The following is a 19,005-nucleotide window of genomic DNA, read 5'->3' on the forward strand; positions in this document are numbered from 1 at the left end:
CCAACTCTTTAGCTATTTAAAAACCCCAAATGAAAAGCACAGATGCTGACTGATTTTACCCAATGAGAATAGTAACTAAAAGGAACACTGCACATCATGGAATGAGTTTAACATATGCAGATAATTCTCAACAAATCGCAGAATAGTGTCAACTAGAAAAAAAATGCACAACCTGAAAGGAGAGAATTCCACAATAGTAATAAAAGGGACCATGGTCAGGTGGTCCAGTTCTTTATCTTCAACACTGAATGAGCACTGCTCTGTGTGAATAGGTCTCTAAATATTATAGTCAACAGCTGTGACTAAAATACAGGATTACTGATTAATTTTCTACAGTTCATATTCTTTTCTAGATTCCCATTTTCTTTTATTGCCTCTTCAAAGTTCTTAGAAAACCGAACAACTTCTCTGCCAAAGCACCAGCCCCATCACAAATGCCATACAAAGCAAGAACACACTGAGATCCAGTTTTAACTTCATGTACTTAAGACATAACATCAAATGCCAGATTAACAACTGAAAAATTACTGATTTGATCTTTGGGTCACATAAACTATTCATTTTAGTGTTCATAACAAGGTAATTATAAAGTTTGAAGACTACAACACTGTAAATTAACTATAGTTCAATTTTTTTTAATGGTTAAAAAAAAGTTTGAAGACAAACATGCTGTCTTTTAAAACAAGAATGAAAAGGAAAAAAATAGAAAGAAACAAGAATGATCTGAGCTCAACTCCCACGACTATAATTTGCTAGTTGTGATCCGGGCACATTATTTAATCTCAGCCTCTTCACCAGTGAAATAGTGACTGATCTCTATTTGTCACAAGACTTAAATGAGAATGTATGTAAAACATAGTGTCTGGTCCATAAATAGTACCAAACCCCTACCCCTCTCAAGTCCTTTAAACACAAACACACACTTTCAATTTTTCATCAAACTTCTCATTAGACCCTAGAAGGAGTCACTAATGAACACACAACTTGTCATAGTAAGACAGAAATCTAAAGCAATCTGAATTAAAAACCATTCTATGTTATAAGAAACAGTATTATTTCATGGGCCATTTACACCTCATCACATTAAGTAATGTCTTATTTACTCTCCAAATACTAATAAAGAAAATAGAAATGCAGGAATAACCACTAATGTAACTGCAAAAGTGAAATTTGTAACACTGATGAGGAATTATACATTTGTTAAAAATCTGTTTCTGTATATATGAACTTACAATATGAATCTTAATACTATAGCATAAATATGCCCATAAAACAAACCAATTTTTTAATACCAAGACCAGAAAAATAAGAAATTAACTTATTAACTTTGGAGGGAAGACTCACTATAATTAAAAAAACAAAAAAACCCAGAATCAGTGAGAATACAAAAGAACTAGAAAATAAGCCACAGATGACAAAAAAAAATTTGCAAAAGATAAACAAATTACTCAAAATATATAATCTCTTAAAATTCAACAGTAAGAAAAAATCTGATTTTAAAATAGGCCAAAGACTTAAGAGACACCTCACCAAAGAGGATATACAGCTGGTAAACAAGCATCAAAAAACCCCACGTACATCATCAGAGAAATGCAAATTAAAACAATAATGAGTTACCACTACACATCTATGGCCAAAATCTGGATCACCAACACCACCAAATGCTGACAGGGATGTGGAGCAACAGAAACTCTCATTCATTACTAGTGGGAATGCAAAATGGTACAGCCACTTTGCAAGACAGCTTAGCAGTTTCTTATCAATACAGTCCAGCAATCATACTACCTGGTATTTACCCAAAGGAGTCGAAAACTTATGTCCACACGAAAAACAGCACAGACGTGTTCAGCAGCTTATTCATAATTGCCAAAACTTGGAAGCAACTTAGATGCCCTTTAGAGGTGAATGGATAAATAAACTGGTATACAGAAACAATGGAATATTATTAAGCACTAAAAAGAAATGAGCTATCAAACCATGAAAAGACATAGAGGAATCTTAAATGCTATTACTAAGTGAAAGAAGCCAATCTGAAAAGGTTATGTGTACTGCATGATTCCAACTACATGACTGTCTAGGAAAAGGAAAACTATGAAGACAATAAAAAGATTAGTGGTTATCAGGGCCAAAGATGGGAGAGAGATGAATAAGCAGAGCACAGAGATTTTTAGGCAGTGAAAAAATGCTGTATCATAATAATGGATATGCAATTATACTTTTATCCAAGCCCATAGAATGTACAACACCAAGACTGTACCCTAAGGAAAACTATGGATTTGGGGTGATTATGATGTGTAGGTTCATCCTTGGTTTAAAAAAAAAGTGCCATTCTGGTGAGTGATGTTGCTAACAGGGGAGGCTATGCATGTTTGGGGGGCAAGTGGTATAATGATAAATCTCTTTACCTCTCTTTCATTTTTGCAGTAAACCTAAAACTTCCCTAAAAAAAAAATTAAGTCTCACGAAGAAAAAAGAGTATTATACTGTTGACACTCAATTCCCAGCACTGAAAAAGATTTACTGAAAATACAGTAATAATTTGATTTGGAGAATTTATGAAAAGTGATTAGAAAAAAAAACACTTGAAAATAAGCAAAATGTATCAAAAGACAAAAGAGAAAATATAATTTGTTATCAAGCATATGGGGACAAGTTCTAAATAAAATATGAAGCAATGAGAAAGTTTAAAGATAATACTATCGATAAATGTGCAGTGAAATAATAACTCACTCGAGTCACCGTATCTCTTTTGGAAAACAACCTGACAATATGCAGAAAGTATTTAAATGTTCATATTCTTAGAACCAACAATCCTATTTCTGAATTTAATACTAAGAAAATAGTTTTAAACACTGAAATCTGAGGTATTAATTTGTGTTTTGTTCACAAGGCAATAGTTAAATTCCTTTCCCCTATTCCAAGCCTTTGAAGTCTCTAGCCTCAAGGTCTTTTGTTATTTTAGAACCAGCAATTAGAAGACAATCCCTTCAGCGGGCTTCTGTTTGAGACAGCCCAGGCCCAAAGCGAGCAACCAGAGAGGGAGGGAGAAAGGAAGGAGAGGGAGTGTCAAGAGGTGGAAACTAGAGGGAAAGAAGGGGATTCGAAGATTCACACAGACCCTCAACCCCAACTAGGAGGCGAGCTGGATGGAGAGACAATGATGGCAAGAACTTTGTTTTGGAAACTCTGCGGAAGATTCTATTACCCGAGATTCTCTGTAGCTTGGCCTTCAAAAGAACCTTCCAGGCTTACAGAAATGAGCTTGCCAATGACAAGCAGTGTAGGAAGAAGACTAAAAAGCCCATTCCTGATAAGGCTCTGGACTGTATGAAGCTATCCAAGGACTGAGGGGAGGAGGAGTCACACAAGGGAATAATGACCAGCTAAACTGGGTGAGGACACAACAGAGTAAATTTTTGTAAAATAGGAATATGGTATTTCATAGGTGCAACCTTAAAGAATGAGGCTCATGCCTACTGTAGTTATAATAAAAAATACCTAACAACACTGGTGGTAAAGTATGGTGTTTTCACATAAGGAACTGTTTTAAAAGAATTTATACTAATTCTTACGTTATAATGAATTACAAAATTATCATAGTATAAAATTATACATACACACATACCTATGATCCCAGCAGAATGTAAGTTCCATGAGGGCAGTGTTTTTCTATTTACCAATAAGACAATACCTGGCACACACAGATGTTCAATAAATATTTGCTGAATAAATACAAAGCCCATCTTGAGGAGCAGGGAGAAACAAAACGAAAATACTCCAAAAAATGGTGTATCAGCATTGTCTTAGTAACGGAACTTTAGTGTAGTTATTTTGGTTCTATTTTTCCCTGTCTTCTAGGATGTCTCTGAGTATATTTAACTTCTGTAATGGAAGAAAAAAAAAAACAATTAGAAAGCAGTTCACTTTAAATGCATTAAGAATTTCCTATATTTTCAAAGTTTCTCTGTAGAGCTCTACAGCTGCTCCAGAGGAGGCTAAATTGAAAGTTCAGATAAAGGAAGCAGATTTAAGTTATCTTGAGTGGGTAGGAAGTAGAAAAAAGCACACTAAGGCTTTTTCCCCTGTAGTTTAGTCAATATACAAAACTAAACTTCCTCAAAGAACTTCAGTGTACTATTATTATAGTCCCAAACACTCAGCTTCTACAAACTTCTCAATCACAGTAATTGCTATAAAATCAAACTACTGATTTAAAATATTCTGACCATGCCCAAAATCATGAGAGGCAGTGAATGAACTTTCTGTAAATCTCTCAACAAAGTCCAAAAGTGCAAAACATAATCAGCTTTGCAAGGTATCAACCATGACTTTTAAACTTCTGTTCAGAGTGATCAAATGCATCAAAGATCAGATTCCAAGATTTAGTTGTATAACTAAATGCATTTGTGGGCCAAACATTCTAATTGATTTTCTCTTATTGAGAATTAAAAAGAAATGACACATACTCTAAAATAGGAATTCAAGTGATGTACATACTAACTTAAGATCAAAATGTCAGTGCTGAAACTGATGTCACAACTTCATGTGCAGTAGTATAGAGTATCAAAAACAATTATAACAGTGCACACACACTGTCTTTTATCTAAATACTTAACAGTTTTTTAAATCTAAAATTTCAAATTTTAACATGAGAAATGCTTTTTTTCTAGGAGGTAAATCAGGTAAATTATACCACCTTACAGGATAATCACCACTGTAGAAGCACACACACCAATTAGGACTACAAACAGTGTTTGTTGGTTTTGATCTAAAAACCTCAAATTTTTAAATGGGAAAATGCTTTTGTTATTCAGTAAAACGGGGAAAACTGTACCACCATACAGTATCAAACACACAAATTATACTGTCACAAATGGTAACAATGCTTATCTCTGGATGAAGAGATACATTCTAAGTAATTTTTTTCCTTTTTTCCTCTAAATTCATTAATTCTTATAATGAGAATGTATTACTTTTATAAATTTTTCTCTTAAAAATCTGTGTGTGATTTAAGGATGGTTATAAAAACTATGGTGGAAATAAAAGAAGCTTGTAACTCAGGTAACAGTCAAAATCAAATTAACATGTAGCTCTAAAAGATGACTATGAACAGGTTTTTATATAAAAGGAAAGCAGGCTTCTGTGGTCATTAAATTACCAAACAGTTTGAAAAGCACTGTCTTGGCATTTCAAATATTTTATAAGTTTATTAAAATAATGCAGTTAACTATATTTTCAATAATCTTTTCATCCTTATTTACTGTACAGGAACAACTAGCCAAAGAATTAACTATTTTGGAAAAACAATGCAAAGGAGTAGCTGAACAATAGAATAATGCCTCTTTTATAAGCAAAAAGATACCAAAAATTAATGTAACTTATTTCTCAATATCATTAAAGCAGGAATATGGGTACTAAATTGGGAGACAAGTTTAAAAACCCACAATGGCTAGCAATGACTAAAGAATATAAATAAAGCAGCAGTTTACACATTCAATATACATATCCAAACATGCACTAGTAATTTATCTGAAATAGACAAAAGTCTTTACACCAAATTATTTCAAGACATGCAGAAAAACTGACTTCTAATATTCTCTAGGCAACAACTAAAGTACTCAAAGAACAAGGCCATAAGAAATATTTCTGATACAGACATGCTGGTAAATAACAAGACAAGATAAAATTTTAAAGGACTAGATGCCAATTTTCATAATAATCAAGTATTAAAAGCACCATAAATCAAAAAGAAGACTTTTAAAACCCAAGTTTATATGCTCATCAACAACCAAAGAATTATGATTTGTAAAGGGTGCTACTGAAAGAAACCACAAAAAGGAACGTGCTAAGATATGTTTTAAAAGGAAGTAGTAAACTTAATTTACTGCAGCATCAGTTCTCTTATAACACTAACAGAATAGTCTAGGTCAGTAGCAGCTAACAGAAATATGTGAACTATACATGCACTTTTAAATTTTCAGATAGCCACATTAAAAAAGTACAAAGAAAGATGAAATTAATAATACATCTATTTAGCCAGTATATCCAAACATTATCATTTCAACATTTTTAATTGGATTGTTTTAACCTTAAAAAAATACTAAGACTTCAAAATCAAATGCATCTTGTATACACAGCATGTGCCAATCTGGATGCTAAATTTTCATCAGAAAAATCTTAGAAAACACTATATACTGAATTTAATACTAAGATTCATAGAAGTTACCTGAATTTTTAGGGAATGATTTTGAATTTGTGTGAGGGAAACACTCTCCTGGATAACTGCATAAATGGATATTCATTTATCCATGGATAAAATTCATGGCAGTTCATGTTACCTGTTTTCCTGTATGGCTGAAAAAAAGCTGTATCATATTCCCAAAAGCAGCAGCAGAAAGAATGTAAAAGGACAGCCAGTAAATTAACTTTAAAAGAGAGGAAGATGTCAGAGAGAGAAGGGATGGTAGACCTGCTGCAGTGAGAGGAGTGCCTGAGGGGGTACAAGTCCAGGGGAGCTCAGAGGTCGGTGACTATGAACTGCTTTTACTCTCAACACTGATACCAACTGCATGGTGGTTTTTCACACCACGGACAAAATCTTCAGTTCTCTGGTCACCAACTGGGTGTCCTACTGATTCAATTCATTCCCGACACTAACCACCTGGAGTTAGCACAGACCCCACAACTTAAGGGCTCAGTCCCACAATACTGCCCCCACTTCAGATGCTAGCTGCAAGTCCCAGGCTGCCGCCTACACGTCTGATCAACAAGCTATAAATCAGGGGTTCCCATGACCCACTCCTCAAGTTTGACAATTTGCTGGAGTTGCTCACTAAACTCAGAAACAGCCAAATGGAAGAGACACATAGGGCAAGGTATGGGAGGAGGGCCACAGAGCTTCCATGCTCTCCTTCTCTGATGCACCACCCTCCTAGCACCTTGAAGTGTTCATGAACATGGAAGCTCTCCAAACTCTGCTGTTTATGGGCTTTTTATGGAGGTTTGATTACACAGGCATAGTTCATCAAACCTTTGGCCATTAGTGATTAGTTCAATCTCCAGCTCCTCTTCCATTCCCCCAGAGGTGGGGGTGGGAAGAGGGCTGAAAGCTCAAACCCTATAATCATGCCTAGGTCTTTCTGGTGACCAGCCCCTATCCTGAAGTATCTAGGGGCCAGTCAAGAGTCACTTCATCAGAACAAAAGATACTCCTATCACTCTGGAAATTCCAAGGCATTTAGGAGGTGTGTTTCAGGAAACAGGAGCAAAGATCACATATATATTTCTAGATTATGCCACTCTGTACATAATTTGGGATGATGAGAAGCAGGTTTGACACTCTCAGAGAACCAAAGTATACATATGCAGAAAGGGGGAAGCTAGAATGACCTCTATGTTGAATTAGGACTGGATGTGATTCTATAATGAACTCATGGCTTTCAATAGACAGATACAGATGTACACACACCCAGAGGCAAAAACACACATGCATACATATAAACACTCCCTAACTCTTTACTAAAACAGCCCCGGGAGCCATGTGCATACTTAACGCTGAGATCCAATTTTCTGAATTCTGTTTTACAATAAAAGAAACCAGACTCTTGGAGAAATGGCTGGTCCACGGCTGGGGTAGGGAAAGAATTAGATGAACCTGAAACATATAGTACAAAAAGATTATTATCAAAAAAGTGTAAGGCCATGTTAGTAAAAAAGATACAGAAGGCAGCTTCTGGCCAGATCTGGGACAACTGTCATGTCTGGAAGTACCTCAGAGTAAAAAGTTTGGTTTTGGTTTTTTTTTTTTTTAAGTATTACTATATCTATGCATCACATGAAGAGGGAAAAAAGAGTGATGGAAAATGGCCAAGATTCTCAGCACAGAAATCAAAGCCATGCTTTAGCCATAAAATGCTAACCAGCAAACATCACTATTCCTCTCCTCTCCACTTACATCCAAGAAAAAAAAAATCTGTAGAGACACAAAGAAACTACCGATACAAATGCAACACAGACAGCTTGTCCAGAAGTAAAATCTAAACTAGCTCCTCTACGCAGCAAGGTACCTGGTTAGGCAGAACCAACATTTAAATTGAGAGTCTACTATTTAAAGATTGCTGGTGGCTTTTTTCTGTCCAAGCAAAAAAAGAGTGATGCACCTTGGGAATCATCTTCTTTGCTCTGGGAAGGACCATTGGAGTGGACCTTTTGTTTTCAATTGAAGCAAATTCTTTTGCCCAAGACAAAGGGTACACAACAAGCTCTATTTCTGACTTGATAAAAGCTATCCCTACCAGTAATATTAACTGTCCTGAGCTAAAATAAAGTGTGTGGAAGAACGGAAAAGAAGGCCAAAAAGTCTTCTGGTAAGCAATTGAGACTCCAAGGCCTTTCCTTTTCAGTTTACTGTTATCAGAAATTCTGATTGACACAAATGGCCTTGAAAGAGGTCCACTGGCAGGAAAATTCCCCCCATCTTGAACACACACACTAACACAACTTACCTTGAAAGGAGAATTAAAGTCTAAACCTACGCCTACAAATCAAAGAGGGAGGTGTGATTTGCACAGTGTGTAGCTAAAGCTGAAAACCCCTATAAATCCAGCTACTCTGACCACAACAGGAATATTTTTAAAAATCTGCCATGTTTTGAGGCACACCTTGTGTGCCTCAAGTATGGATTCCTCCTGGTGTAGCAGTATGGGACTGTCTGACTTCAAAGGAGCATTTTAATCTAAAGAACATCCAGGACTCCAGGCCCATGGGATGACATGCTTGTTAGACTGTGCTGGCCGATACGTACGCAAATACCACTAACCCGCACACATTAGGAGTGTTATTAAAGTGTTTATACCAAGTCCTGCTACTGGGAGAAGAAAACTTCAATTATCTGGACATCTTACTGGAGATGAGGTAGCATCTTATGCCCGTAACAATGCTGAATAAATTAAACATTCCAGAAGATTTCAAAACAAAATTATGTAATTTAAATGAAATTTCTATTTGGTGTTCATACAAACAAGAGAGCCAAATCCTTCTCAATAAGATATATCATATGTCAAAGTAAACAGTGAAGAGAAGGAAAAAAAAGGTTAAGATTTGAAAAAAAAATCATGGGAAAAAAATCAATTCATACTGCCACTATCAACAACTAAAGCTAACAAACTATAACCTCAATCTCCAAAGTAAACAAAACTGAAGTCCTATGGAAATTACCCTTATTCTGCTTCCTGGTGAGTCAAAAAATAGCATTGATACCTAACAATTATAGGAATTTGTAAGTCCAATTAATTCTTATTAACAATGTAAAACTTGAAAATGAACAATCTGTACACAAAGAAATCGTCTAAAGACCATTGACCAAAACCCTACTAACACTATAACCAATTTGTCTCTAGTAGATGGAAATTTGATACGCATAGATCACTAGAAATAACATTCCCTCTCCTTAAAGACTTAAGTCTAAAAAGAACATTCTTTTTGTATCGTAACCAAATGTAGCATGAGTGTCAGACTACAGGACAGAATAGGCACATCACTCTCAATGACTGAATATTCTGGAAACTAGTTGATAAATGGCATATGAAGTATGAAAACTTACTTGGATTGCATGTAACCATCCACAAAGAATAACCAAAACTAAAACAGTTACTGGCTTAAAATAGACTCTTACTATAGAGACTTAGTAGATACTGATGCAGAGAAAGCAGACAAAATACTATATTTCAATGTTTCAACTTTTAAAGACCCTTCCACGCTCACATACATGTTATCCTTGATCACACCTTCTACTTAGCCAATCTTTCTTGCCCCATATTTGTTCAAATTTGTCTAAAGAAATGGCCTACTCTGTCTCTACTTCTTAACCTCCCTCAGCCATTTTTTAAACCCACTGCAAATTTTCTACTCTTCCAAAACTGTAAGATCACCAGATATCCAGAGCAAGTGTGACATAATGTTAATCTTTGTTAATTCTGCATGTATATGGTGAGTTTGTGATATCTTCTGTACATCTTTTCCAAAAAAGGAAACATTATTATAAATAGAGAACACATTTGTAAGCATATAACTTCAGTTATAAAAGCACCACTGTGTATTTTTTGTGGTGTGAACTATATCTCAGTAAACCTATTAAAAAAAAAAAAAAAAGGCATAACTCAACCCACGATCTAGATACAGCATGCTCCATCAGAACTTTCTGCCATGATGGAAATGTTCTATATGTGCTATCCAACATAGGAGCCACACATGGCTCTTGACCACCTGAAATTTGGTCAGTGCAACTGAAGAAGTGAACTTTAAATTTATTTCATTTTAATTAATTTAAATTTAAATAGCCACATAACACTTTATGGATAGTGAACTTTATTGGAGAGTGAATAGTGCCAAAATGGAGGATATTATCAGAGACTGACATCTACTTATACGCTCCTTACTCAACCTCCCCTTCTCACCTAGGTAATCCTGAATGTTGTTGTTAATGACTTAATAGCCAAATGCAATTAACAATTTCAACAGCCTAATCTCTACACTTCTTTTCCACTCCTTCTACAATTCATTCTCCACAGTTACTACTATGCAAATTGGACTTCTTTGCTATACTCCAGTCTGGAAAATTTTATTCCCTTGATTATTACCATTCTCCTAGTGTTCATTTAGTCTAACCCCTGGTCTTTCTTTTTCTTTTGCCTACCCAGTAATTACTCCTATTTTGCCCTAGGCCTTTATTCTCCCCTGTCTCTTCCTCTCTTTCTCTCTCCATATATATTCTCTCCTAAGATGATTTCATTTATTTCCATTATTTCATCTATGACTAATACAGACATTTGGGAATCATCGGCCTCTATTTCTACCTCAGACCTGTTCTCTGAGCTTCAGTAAACCTGGAGGTTTAACTAGTATCTCAAAACTCCACATGTCAAATTGAGAACATCAATACCTATTCCCCTCTTAAAAAAGCAAAACCCCTACTCTTTCTTACTCCTTCCCTCAGCTGATAGTACCATCATCTATCCCACCCTCTTAACTATGCTTCATTTTTCCTCCAAACTCCGCTCAGCACTAAACCCTGCATACTTTATACACTAAATATTTAAAGAATCCACTTCTCTATTACTGCCCTAGTTCAGGCCCTAGGAATCTCATATCCATACATAAACTAAACTCTACCATCTCTAGAACTCCTGAAATCCATTCTCCAGAATTTCTGCTACGCAAATCTAACCAATTAACTTCTTTGCTTAAAATTCTTCAGTTACTCTCCACTGCCTACAGCTGAGTATTAGTGGGTGAAGGGTGTGTGGAAAGTTCAAAGAGCATGTAAATATGATAATGATGTCTAGGAACTCTTCAGCATGTTAAAGAGACGATCTGTTACATTTTCCAAATTTACCTTAATCCACAGTGATCTACCAGTCCGAGTAAAGAGAGTATTCACACAGAGATAAATATAGTCATCCCTCAATGTCCAAGGGGAACTGGTTCCAGGCATGCTCCCCAACCCCCACTCCATGGATACCCAAATCCACAGCTGCTCAAGTCCCTTTTATAAAATGGTGTATTTGTATACAACCTACACACCCTCCTGTATACTTTAAATCATCTCTAGATTACTTATAATACCTAATACAATGTAAATTCTATAAAATAGCTATAAACATGACATAAATGCTATGTACACAGTTGCTGCAAGTGTGGTAAATTCAACTTTTGCTTTTTGGAACTTTCTCGAATTTTTTTCCTGAATATTTCCCATCTACAGTTGGTTGAATCTTCGGATGCAAAATCTGCAGATATGGAGGGCTGTGTATCATGTTATTTAGCTCAAAACTATTAGCCATGAAGATGATCCTAACATTATCCCAAACAATCTTTTTCCTTCTATCAACTAATAGAGAAAATGTGCACATCAATAATAATTTGATTCACTAATTTGTTTTCTCTCTCACTGCTTGGTTTATGTATTAGTTTGTGCTTGATTAACACAAGACTATTCACCAGGCACATATTGACCAAAACAAACAAACAAAAAAAAAACAGATCACCTGTCTCAAAAACTGAATCCTGCCTGCCCAACAGGCATCTACAGAACGTCTCTTTTTAAACTAACCTGAATATGATGATTATACCAAGTAGATTTCCAAATACGCTTTCTTAAATTATTCCTAAAGTCTAAAATTTCTTAAGATTTCTTAAATTCCTGAGAAAACTGTGCTTGTGAGAATCTGATGATTCTTTTCTAAAAATCACTAAGCACATTAATTTAGCATGTCACATTTAATATGTCAATCTTGCAATGCCAAGACTCAAGTCACATCAAAAGCTAAATTCTTTATGAAAGCCCACCTGAAAAATCTAAATTAATATAAATTAAGGCAGAGATATTATCCAATCAATTAAGTCAACCACAATATCAAGCAAACTAATGTTTCTCCTATCTTTTAAAACTACATGTAAAATTATGTCTGCCACCTGTCAAAGGCACAATCCTCTTTCAAATAAAAACACTCTTAAGAAAAGTTTCTGGCAATTTCTCTTCAATTTGAAAAGCTGCTCCCCTTTGTCTTAATATTTAATAAAATTCCTAAGTTGACAGAATAAAAAGCTCCTAAAACCCAACTTTAAGAAGTTTAAAACATTCAATTTATAACAAGTGATAACTTATGGACTTCAAAATAGAATTTTTTAAAAGCATCACTATCCTTTTTATTATATTGTATATAACACCACATTTTTCAAAGTACCTTCACATGCTATTTCGGTTGCTCCTCAGCAATCTTGTGAAGTCAGTAAGACAGGTCACTAATCAGTGTTACACTAATAAATCAGTGTTACAGATTAAGTTCCTTACTCGGGGTCAGATAAGTGGGTAACACAGAACCCAAGTGTTGTGCCTTAAAGCTCATTTCCGTTATATAGCATTGTATTATGCCATAGTGAACTCTGCAAATACAAGATTAGAGAATCTGCTGTGGACCAAAGAAAGGCAAGGAATATGGATGAAATGACCCTGAGATCTACAACTATTCCTAACTAACAGAAAAACATTTATTGAAGTATATTGAGTATCTACTTATATCTTCAAAGAGCTCAAAGACTAATGGAGTAGACAAAGAATGTAAACGATTTTTAATCAATTTGAAGAAAACTGTAAGTATGATCCTAAGAGAATGATCCTAGCAAATTCTGGAAACTAGTCATTCAAAACAGTTGGCATTTGGGAAAGTAACAGGTCATGAAATTAAAAAGTTACGCAGAGGACAGAAAAAGAATCTGAAAGCACTGATGACACCATTTCAACTCAACATTTCTTCTGTAAGAATGGTAGCAACAGTAAGAGTTTTGCTACATTTTTCAAGCATAAATGTAAACAAATCAAAATCTTCATCAGTAGCCTAAAAAAGATGCTGCATTATCACAGTTAATATTTATTTGCCAGGTCCTGTCCTAAATGTTTTTTATATATACTAATTCATTTAATCATCACAACACCTCTGTAAAATAGATACTCTTACTGCATTTCATTTCACATATAAGAAACTAGCACAAAAGTTACCCAAGGTGACACAATCATTAGATGAGCCAGGATCTGAATTGAAAGGCAGGCATTTTAGTTCTTAATCACTGTGTTATACTGAAGAAAAATAGTGCCAATCTAAATTCAGGTCATGCGAAGTCTCACCTATTCCTGCACACTTGGTTGGTCCTTGAAAAGAAAAAAAAAAAGCAAGATGCTATAAATAAGTAAATATAAAGAACTGGTATAGCAAAGCCTAATAACTAATTATTATCAATTTTTTCACACTACACTAACATTTTCAGAAATTATAATTTGAACATAATCACTGTTACTGCTTTTATAGCTTTATCTAAAAAATTTAGAAGCAACCAGAAAACATAAATAACAGGTTTGGGACGATTACTGAAAACGAGAGCCAGTTTTAGTTGAATGTTTCCACAGGCATTAACTAGGATGACTTTCAGATGACCAGGATCTTGCACTAGAAGATGAATGTCAAGAAATGAACTCAAGTCACCTGGCAACAATAGATTCCCAATTTGTTTTACACAAAAACAACCTCTTTCCAAGTTCTTACACTAGAAACAACTGTGATACTAAAGGTCAAAGAAAGGTAAATAAGAGAAAAGAAAAACATTTAAGAAAAGTAAGAGCTAATTGTGTCATGAAAAATCAACCTAATTCTCAATTCCTGTACCACAAAGGTTACTTTTTAGAGCAATAAATCTACATATATTTCAGCCGCTCTTCCCCCACCCCTTCCCCTGACATTAACGGAGGCATTGGGGATTGAACCCAGAACTTCGTGCACACCAACCAAATGCTCTACCACTGAGCTATACCCCAACCCTACATATATTTTAAATCAAATCTTACCTGGCCAAAAGTATCCTGTGTTTATGTCTAATCTGCCCTGTTTAGAAGGGACAAAGGATTATTTTAAACAAGACACCAATCATTCTTTAACTTGCACAGCAGCTACCCTTGACCCATACTCCAAATCAGTGACTCTGAGAATTTAAAAACAAACAGGAAAACTCTGAAGACTATTCCCTGAAATTTAGTTCCTGAGACTGAAAGTTACTGCAGATTCCTAAAGAACAAGGAATATGGCACAAATTTAAAAAGTAAAGATATATATATACAAAATAAACAAGGACCAACTGTATGGTACAAGGAACTATAGTCAATATCTTATAATAACCTATAATGGAAAAAGAATATATATGTATAATTGAGTCACTTTGCTGTGCACCTGAAACTAACATTGTAAATCAACTATACTTCAATAAAAATAAATTTAAAAATGAAAAACCACACCAAAAAAAGTAAAGGTAAAAAAAAAAATCCACAATATTCAAGTGGGAAGATACAGTTCAATGACACATTTTAAGAACTACAGCAACGAAATAAATTATGGTTTCTTAATCACAGAACCACATCCAATTTCTGCAGCATTCATAAACTTTTCATATAACATTAGTATCATATACTCATGAAGAGACATGAGCTTTAACTTACTAAAAGTCAGAGAAAAGCAGGCTCTATTTTGGAGCTTAAACAAAATTTATGATTTGACCTCCCCTTTCAGGTAGATCTGGAAACAATCTCATCAATATATCAAATGAACTCAGTACTTGGATACAGCATGGGAAGAAAAGTGCTTAAAATAAATAAATCATTCTTGAAACTGTGTATAATTATATGTTTTCTTAAAGCAAGTTATACTATGTTTCTTTAAAAAAAAAAAAAAAATCCCTCCCTAAAAAGGCAATGTGAACTCTGCAAAGCCCAGCAGTAACATTTTCTGACCAAGGAAATAGAGAAGTCAGATTAAGGCACATCACTTGCCCAATAAAACCAGGTAAAAAAAAAAACTGCATTTTTTTTTAATGTTTTTTTTTATTGATTTATATAGTCAGTTTACAATGTGTCAATTTCTGGTGTACAGCACAATTCTTCAGTCATACATGAAAATACATATATTTATTTTCATATTCTTTTTCACCATGAGCTACAAGATATTGAATATATTTCCCTGTGCTATACAAGAAATCTGCATCTTAAAAACTCAGTTATCACTGAAAATCCTGTGCTATCAAAATATTACCTACATATTAAGAATCAATACTTATTTTAATAGATAACTATGCATATTGTGACTCTAAAAATAAGCCTAACAGAAACAAGTCTGACTTATGTACCACACTTACCCATTCTTCATCCCAAAAAGGTGAGGTGATAAAATCAATACCCAAATCAAGTCTGGAATTTGCCATGGCTACAGGATCGAATTTCTCCAGAAATACAACAGTAAATTCCGCACCAAAACAAACACATTACATCCTGAGAAGTCTTAAACGTTAAATAATTAAAACTAACAAAATTAATCCATAAAGTGTTCAACATTTACTTGGGTCCAGTCTTAAGAGCATGGTAACTAAGAAAAAAATGTTAAAAAGCACCTATTCAAATATGAAACTATAGCAGAATACAATCCAGCATCAGTAGCAATAGGCATCCTAGATACAAAAAAAAAAGTCTGCCTGTAAACTAAGTTTGCCTGTAAACCAAAAGGAATCAGATCTAAGTTTTTGAGAATGACTGAGCAATAGAAATAAAGTTAGTTTCACAATTTAAAAAGTCTGCCACCTTTCCAACTCTAAAACACTATAAAATTGAGTGTTTTTTATTTCACAACACCTTAGACCTTCTCTACCACCAACTACAACTTGAGAAACTAAGTTCCTGGAGAAGGGTATTCCTTAGCATGCACAAGGGGTCTTGGGTTCAATTCTCAGTACCACCACTAAAAATAAATAAACCTCATTACCTCCTCCCACTCCCTCAAAAAACCTATAAAATAAATTAATTTTTAAAAAGAAATTAAAGTTCCTAAAAACTTGCCAGTTTTTATTTTCTTCCACATATTAATTTCCCTTCATTTGATATGGCCTTCATCATTTGGAAGGTGACATTCAAAGGGTTAACATGTTAGTTCATGGATAATAGATAAATTCCTAGATCATTCAGTTACTTTCATACCCTATTTCAGCTTGATCCATTTTCTTGGCAAGAAGAATATGGAAAATGGCATTTTTCATGTATAACGTAGGTGGCTTTTCCATTCACTGTAACTCTGCTTCTTCCAACAAGCAATGCACGTTCACTTCCTGATGAGGACAACATTCAATCAAGCAGCTACAGGTCAAGCAACAAGTAGCCCAAACCAGCTATTCAAACCTAGAATATGCTTATCAACCAGAATGACACACCATTATTAACACCTAGAGAGGCTGAAAAGGAAGCCGTGACTCCTTTGGACTCTTGGGAAAGTTTAGCTTAAAAACCTTTTACAAGATTACAACAATGATAACGACATTACAACTGTCAAAGCACACATACAATTTTACATGGGTTCCTGTACTATTTACATCATTACTGAAAACATACTAGTTTCAATTAACAATGTTAAATCACTGCTAGTTACCAGAAGGCTTAGGCATCATTAGGTGAAACAATATCACTTACGGTACCTTTCTAGTCCCCAAGTATTTATCCAAAGAAGAAAGCTTTTTTAAAAACAGTTTATGAGCTACCTGTGCAACCACCAACTAAGACACATCCAAAGGAAGGTCGTCCATGCACAAAGTCGTTCCTAATTTAAAAGCACAGCCTGATTTCAGAGATGGGAACACTCACCCAAAGCACCTGCAGCTCATCACTGCAGACCCTCTGATGAGCACAAGGCAGGAAGACTCTACTTCCCCAACTCAGAAACTTCCCACTAATTCCAAGTTTCCTGCCAGACACTAAAACAACGAGTAGGCAATGCGCCTGTACCAGGATGACTTTCACCACTCCTTCCCTAGTAGCAAATCTCCCTGGCTACCAACACTAACTCTTAATCCTATCCAAACACCTACGTGCAAGCCCTAAATTCTGGCTTGCATCTCTTTCAGAAGTTGGCCTCCCGCAACTAGGAACGAAGTTTGAGAAAAACACGTAAGGGGCGAACTCAGTAAACTGGCCGAAGCAAGCCAAATTTGGGATCCAAAGCACCGTGAAATAAAAAAGGAGGTGGGATATACCTGCAGTTCACACCAGGCGACCTCCACAGTGGTTTCGGTGTCCAGACCCTTGTAAACCGTCTTAAAAGAGCCCCTGCCGATTTCGATGTCAAACTTGAGGAAGCGGCCATCATTGGACATTCCCACGGCCTTGGTCTCCAGCTCCTCGATGTCATCCTGCTGCTGGCTCCGTTCCTCCTGGGGCTCCTTGGCGCTGCCGCCGCCGCTGCCACTTCTGGCCGACGGGGGCTCCTCCTTGCTCCCCGCGTGGCTGGGCTGGGCAACCTGGCGGTCTCTGCCGACGAGGCCGGGGGCCGAGGCGGCAGCTGGGCCCGCGGCGGCAGGTTCCCCGGGGACGCCGGCGGCGGGCGGCTGCCGGGCCACTGGGGCGACGGCGGCGGTCAGGGTCTCCTCGCGGTGCGGTTCCGGGGGACTCCTCTGCGGGACCGCGGCGGCGGCGCTGGGCTGGGGGAGCGGGACGGGGAGGCCGGGCAGCTCCAGCGCCGTGGCGTTGGAGTCGCAGATGACGCTGCGGCGGAAGAAGCGGTGCTCTGTGGTGGTAGTCGCGGCCGCCCCCCGGCTGTCCTTGTCCATGGTGTGGCGGCGACGCCGGTACTCCTCCGTCCTGCCGGCTCCGCCGTCCGCCGCCGCGGCGCCCAGTTTCTCCCCCACCGAGGAGTCCGAGCTGGAGCCATTCTTGGGGAGAGGCGCCGGCGGCGAGAGGAACACCGAGCCCGGGGCGCTGCTCTGCTGGTCGGCGGCGCCGCCAGACATGGTGGGAGCGGGAGCGAGGCGGGCGGCTCGATTCGCGAAAGGAGGGGGTCGGCCCGGGGCGGCGAGGCTGCGGGCCGACGGCCCCTCACTCGGCACTGACGCGGCGGCCCGAGCGGGAGGCGGGACACCGGGCCCGGCTGCGGCGGCCGCTGCGGCTCTCGAGGCGGGCTGGTCGGGGGAGGCGGCGGGGCGGAGGCACGGGGGCTGGCGCCTCACGGCCCGCACCCATCGTGCGGCGAGCGGCGGCCGGGCGGGCTGCAGCGGCGGGGCCGCGCACTCATCGGGGCGGCGCGCAGCCGGCTCCGAGTCCGGGCGTGCTGGGCCCTGAGGACGGCGGCGGTGGCGGCCCGCGGACCCCGAGCGGGGGCGGCTGAGGCGCAGAGGCAGGGGAGGCCGCTTCGGGGCTCGCGGCCAGGCGGGCGGCCGCTCCTCCTCCCCGCCCAGCTGGACGGCCTCACAGGCCGCCCATCGCCCGACGCGGAGGGAGGGCCCGAGCCCGCTGCTCCTCCGGGCCGAGGAGGGCCGGAAGAAGGAAGGACAGTCACTCCGTCAGGCACCTTCTGTCACGGAGACCGGTGCGGAGAGGCTGAGGGAGAAGAGCCGCGTCCGCCGAGGAAACTCCGCGCTAAATGGCGCCGGGCG

General features: G+C 38.0%; 1 protein-coding gene across 18 annotated transcripts in view; it reads right to left on the reverse strand.

Moving 5' to 3' along the window:
- WNK1 (WNK lysine deficient protein kinase 1) overlaps nucleotides 1-19,005 on the reverse strand; it is a 118,974-nt gene extending 99,969 nt beyond the window's left edge. For 11 of the 18 annotated variants that reach the window (XM_064478884.1, XM_064478877.1, XM_064478886.1 and 8 more), the window contains exon 1: nucleotides 17,611-19,004. In XM_064478884.1, coding sequence (XP_064334954.1) covers nucleotides 17,611-18,363 — 753 coding nt within the window. In that variant the 5' untranslated portion in view covers nucleotides 18,364-19,004. Of the gene's footprint in view, nucleotides 1-17,610 lie in introns of all 18 variants that reach the window. The other 7 variants (XM_064478889.1, XM_064478888.1, XM_064478887.1 and 4 more) reach the window with 3 other exon arrangements.

This window comes from Camelus dromedarius, chromosome 25, assembly GCF_036321535.1.
Source record: "Camelus dromedarius isolate mCamDro1 chromosome 25, mCamDro1.pat, whole genome shotgun sequence".
Classification (NCBI taxonomy): Eukaryota; Metazoa; Chordata; class Mammalia; order Artiodactyla; family Camelidae; genus Camelus; species Camelus dromedarius.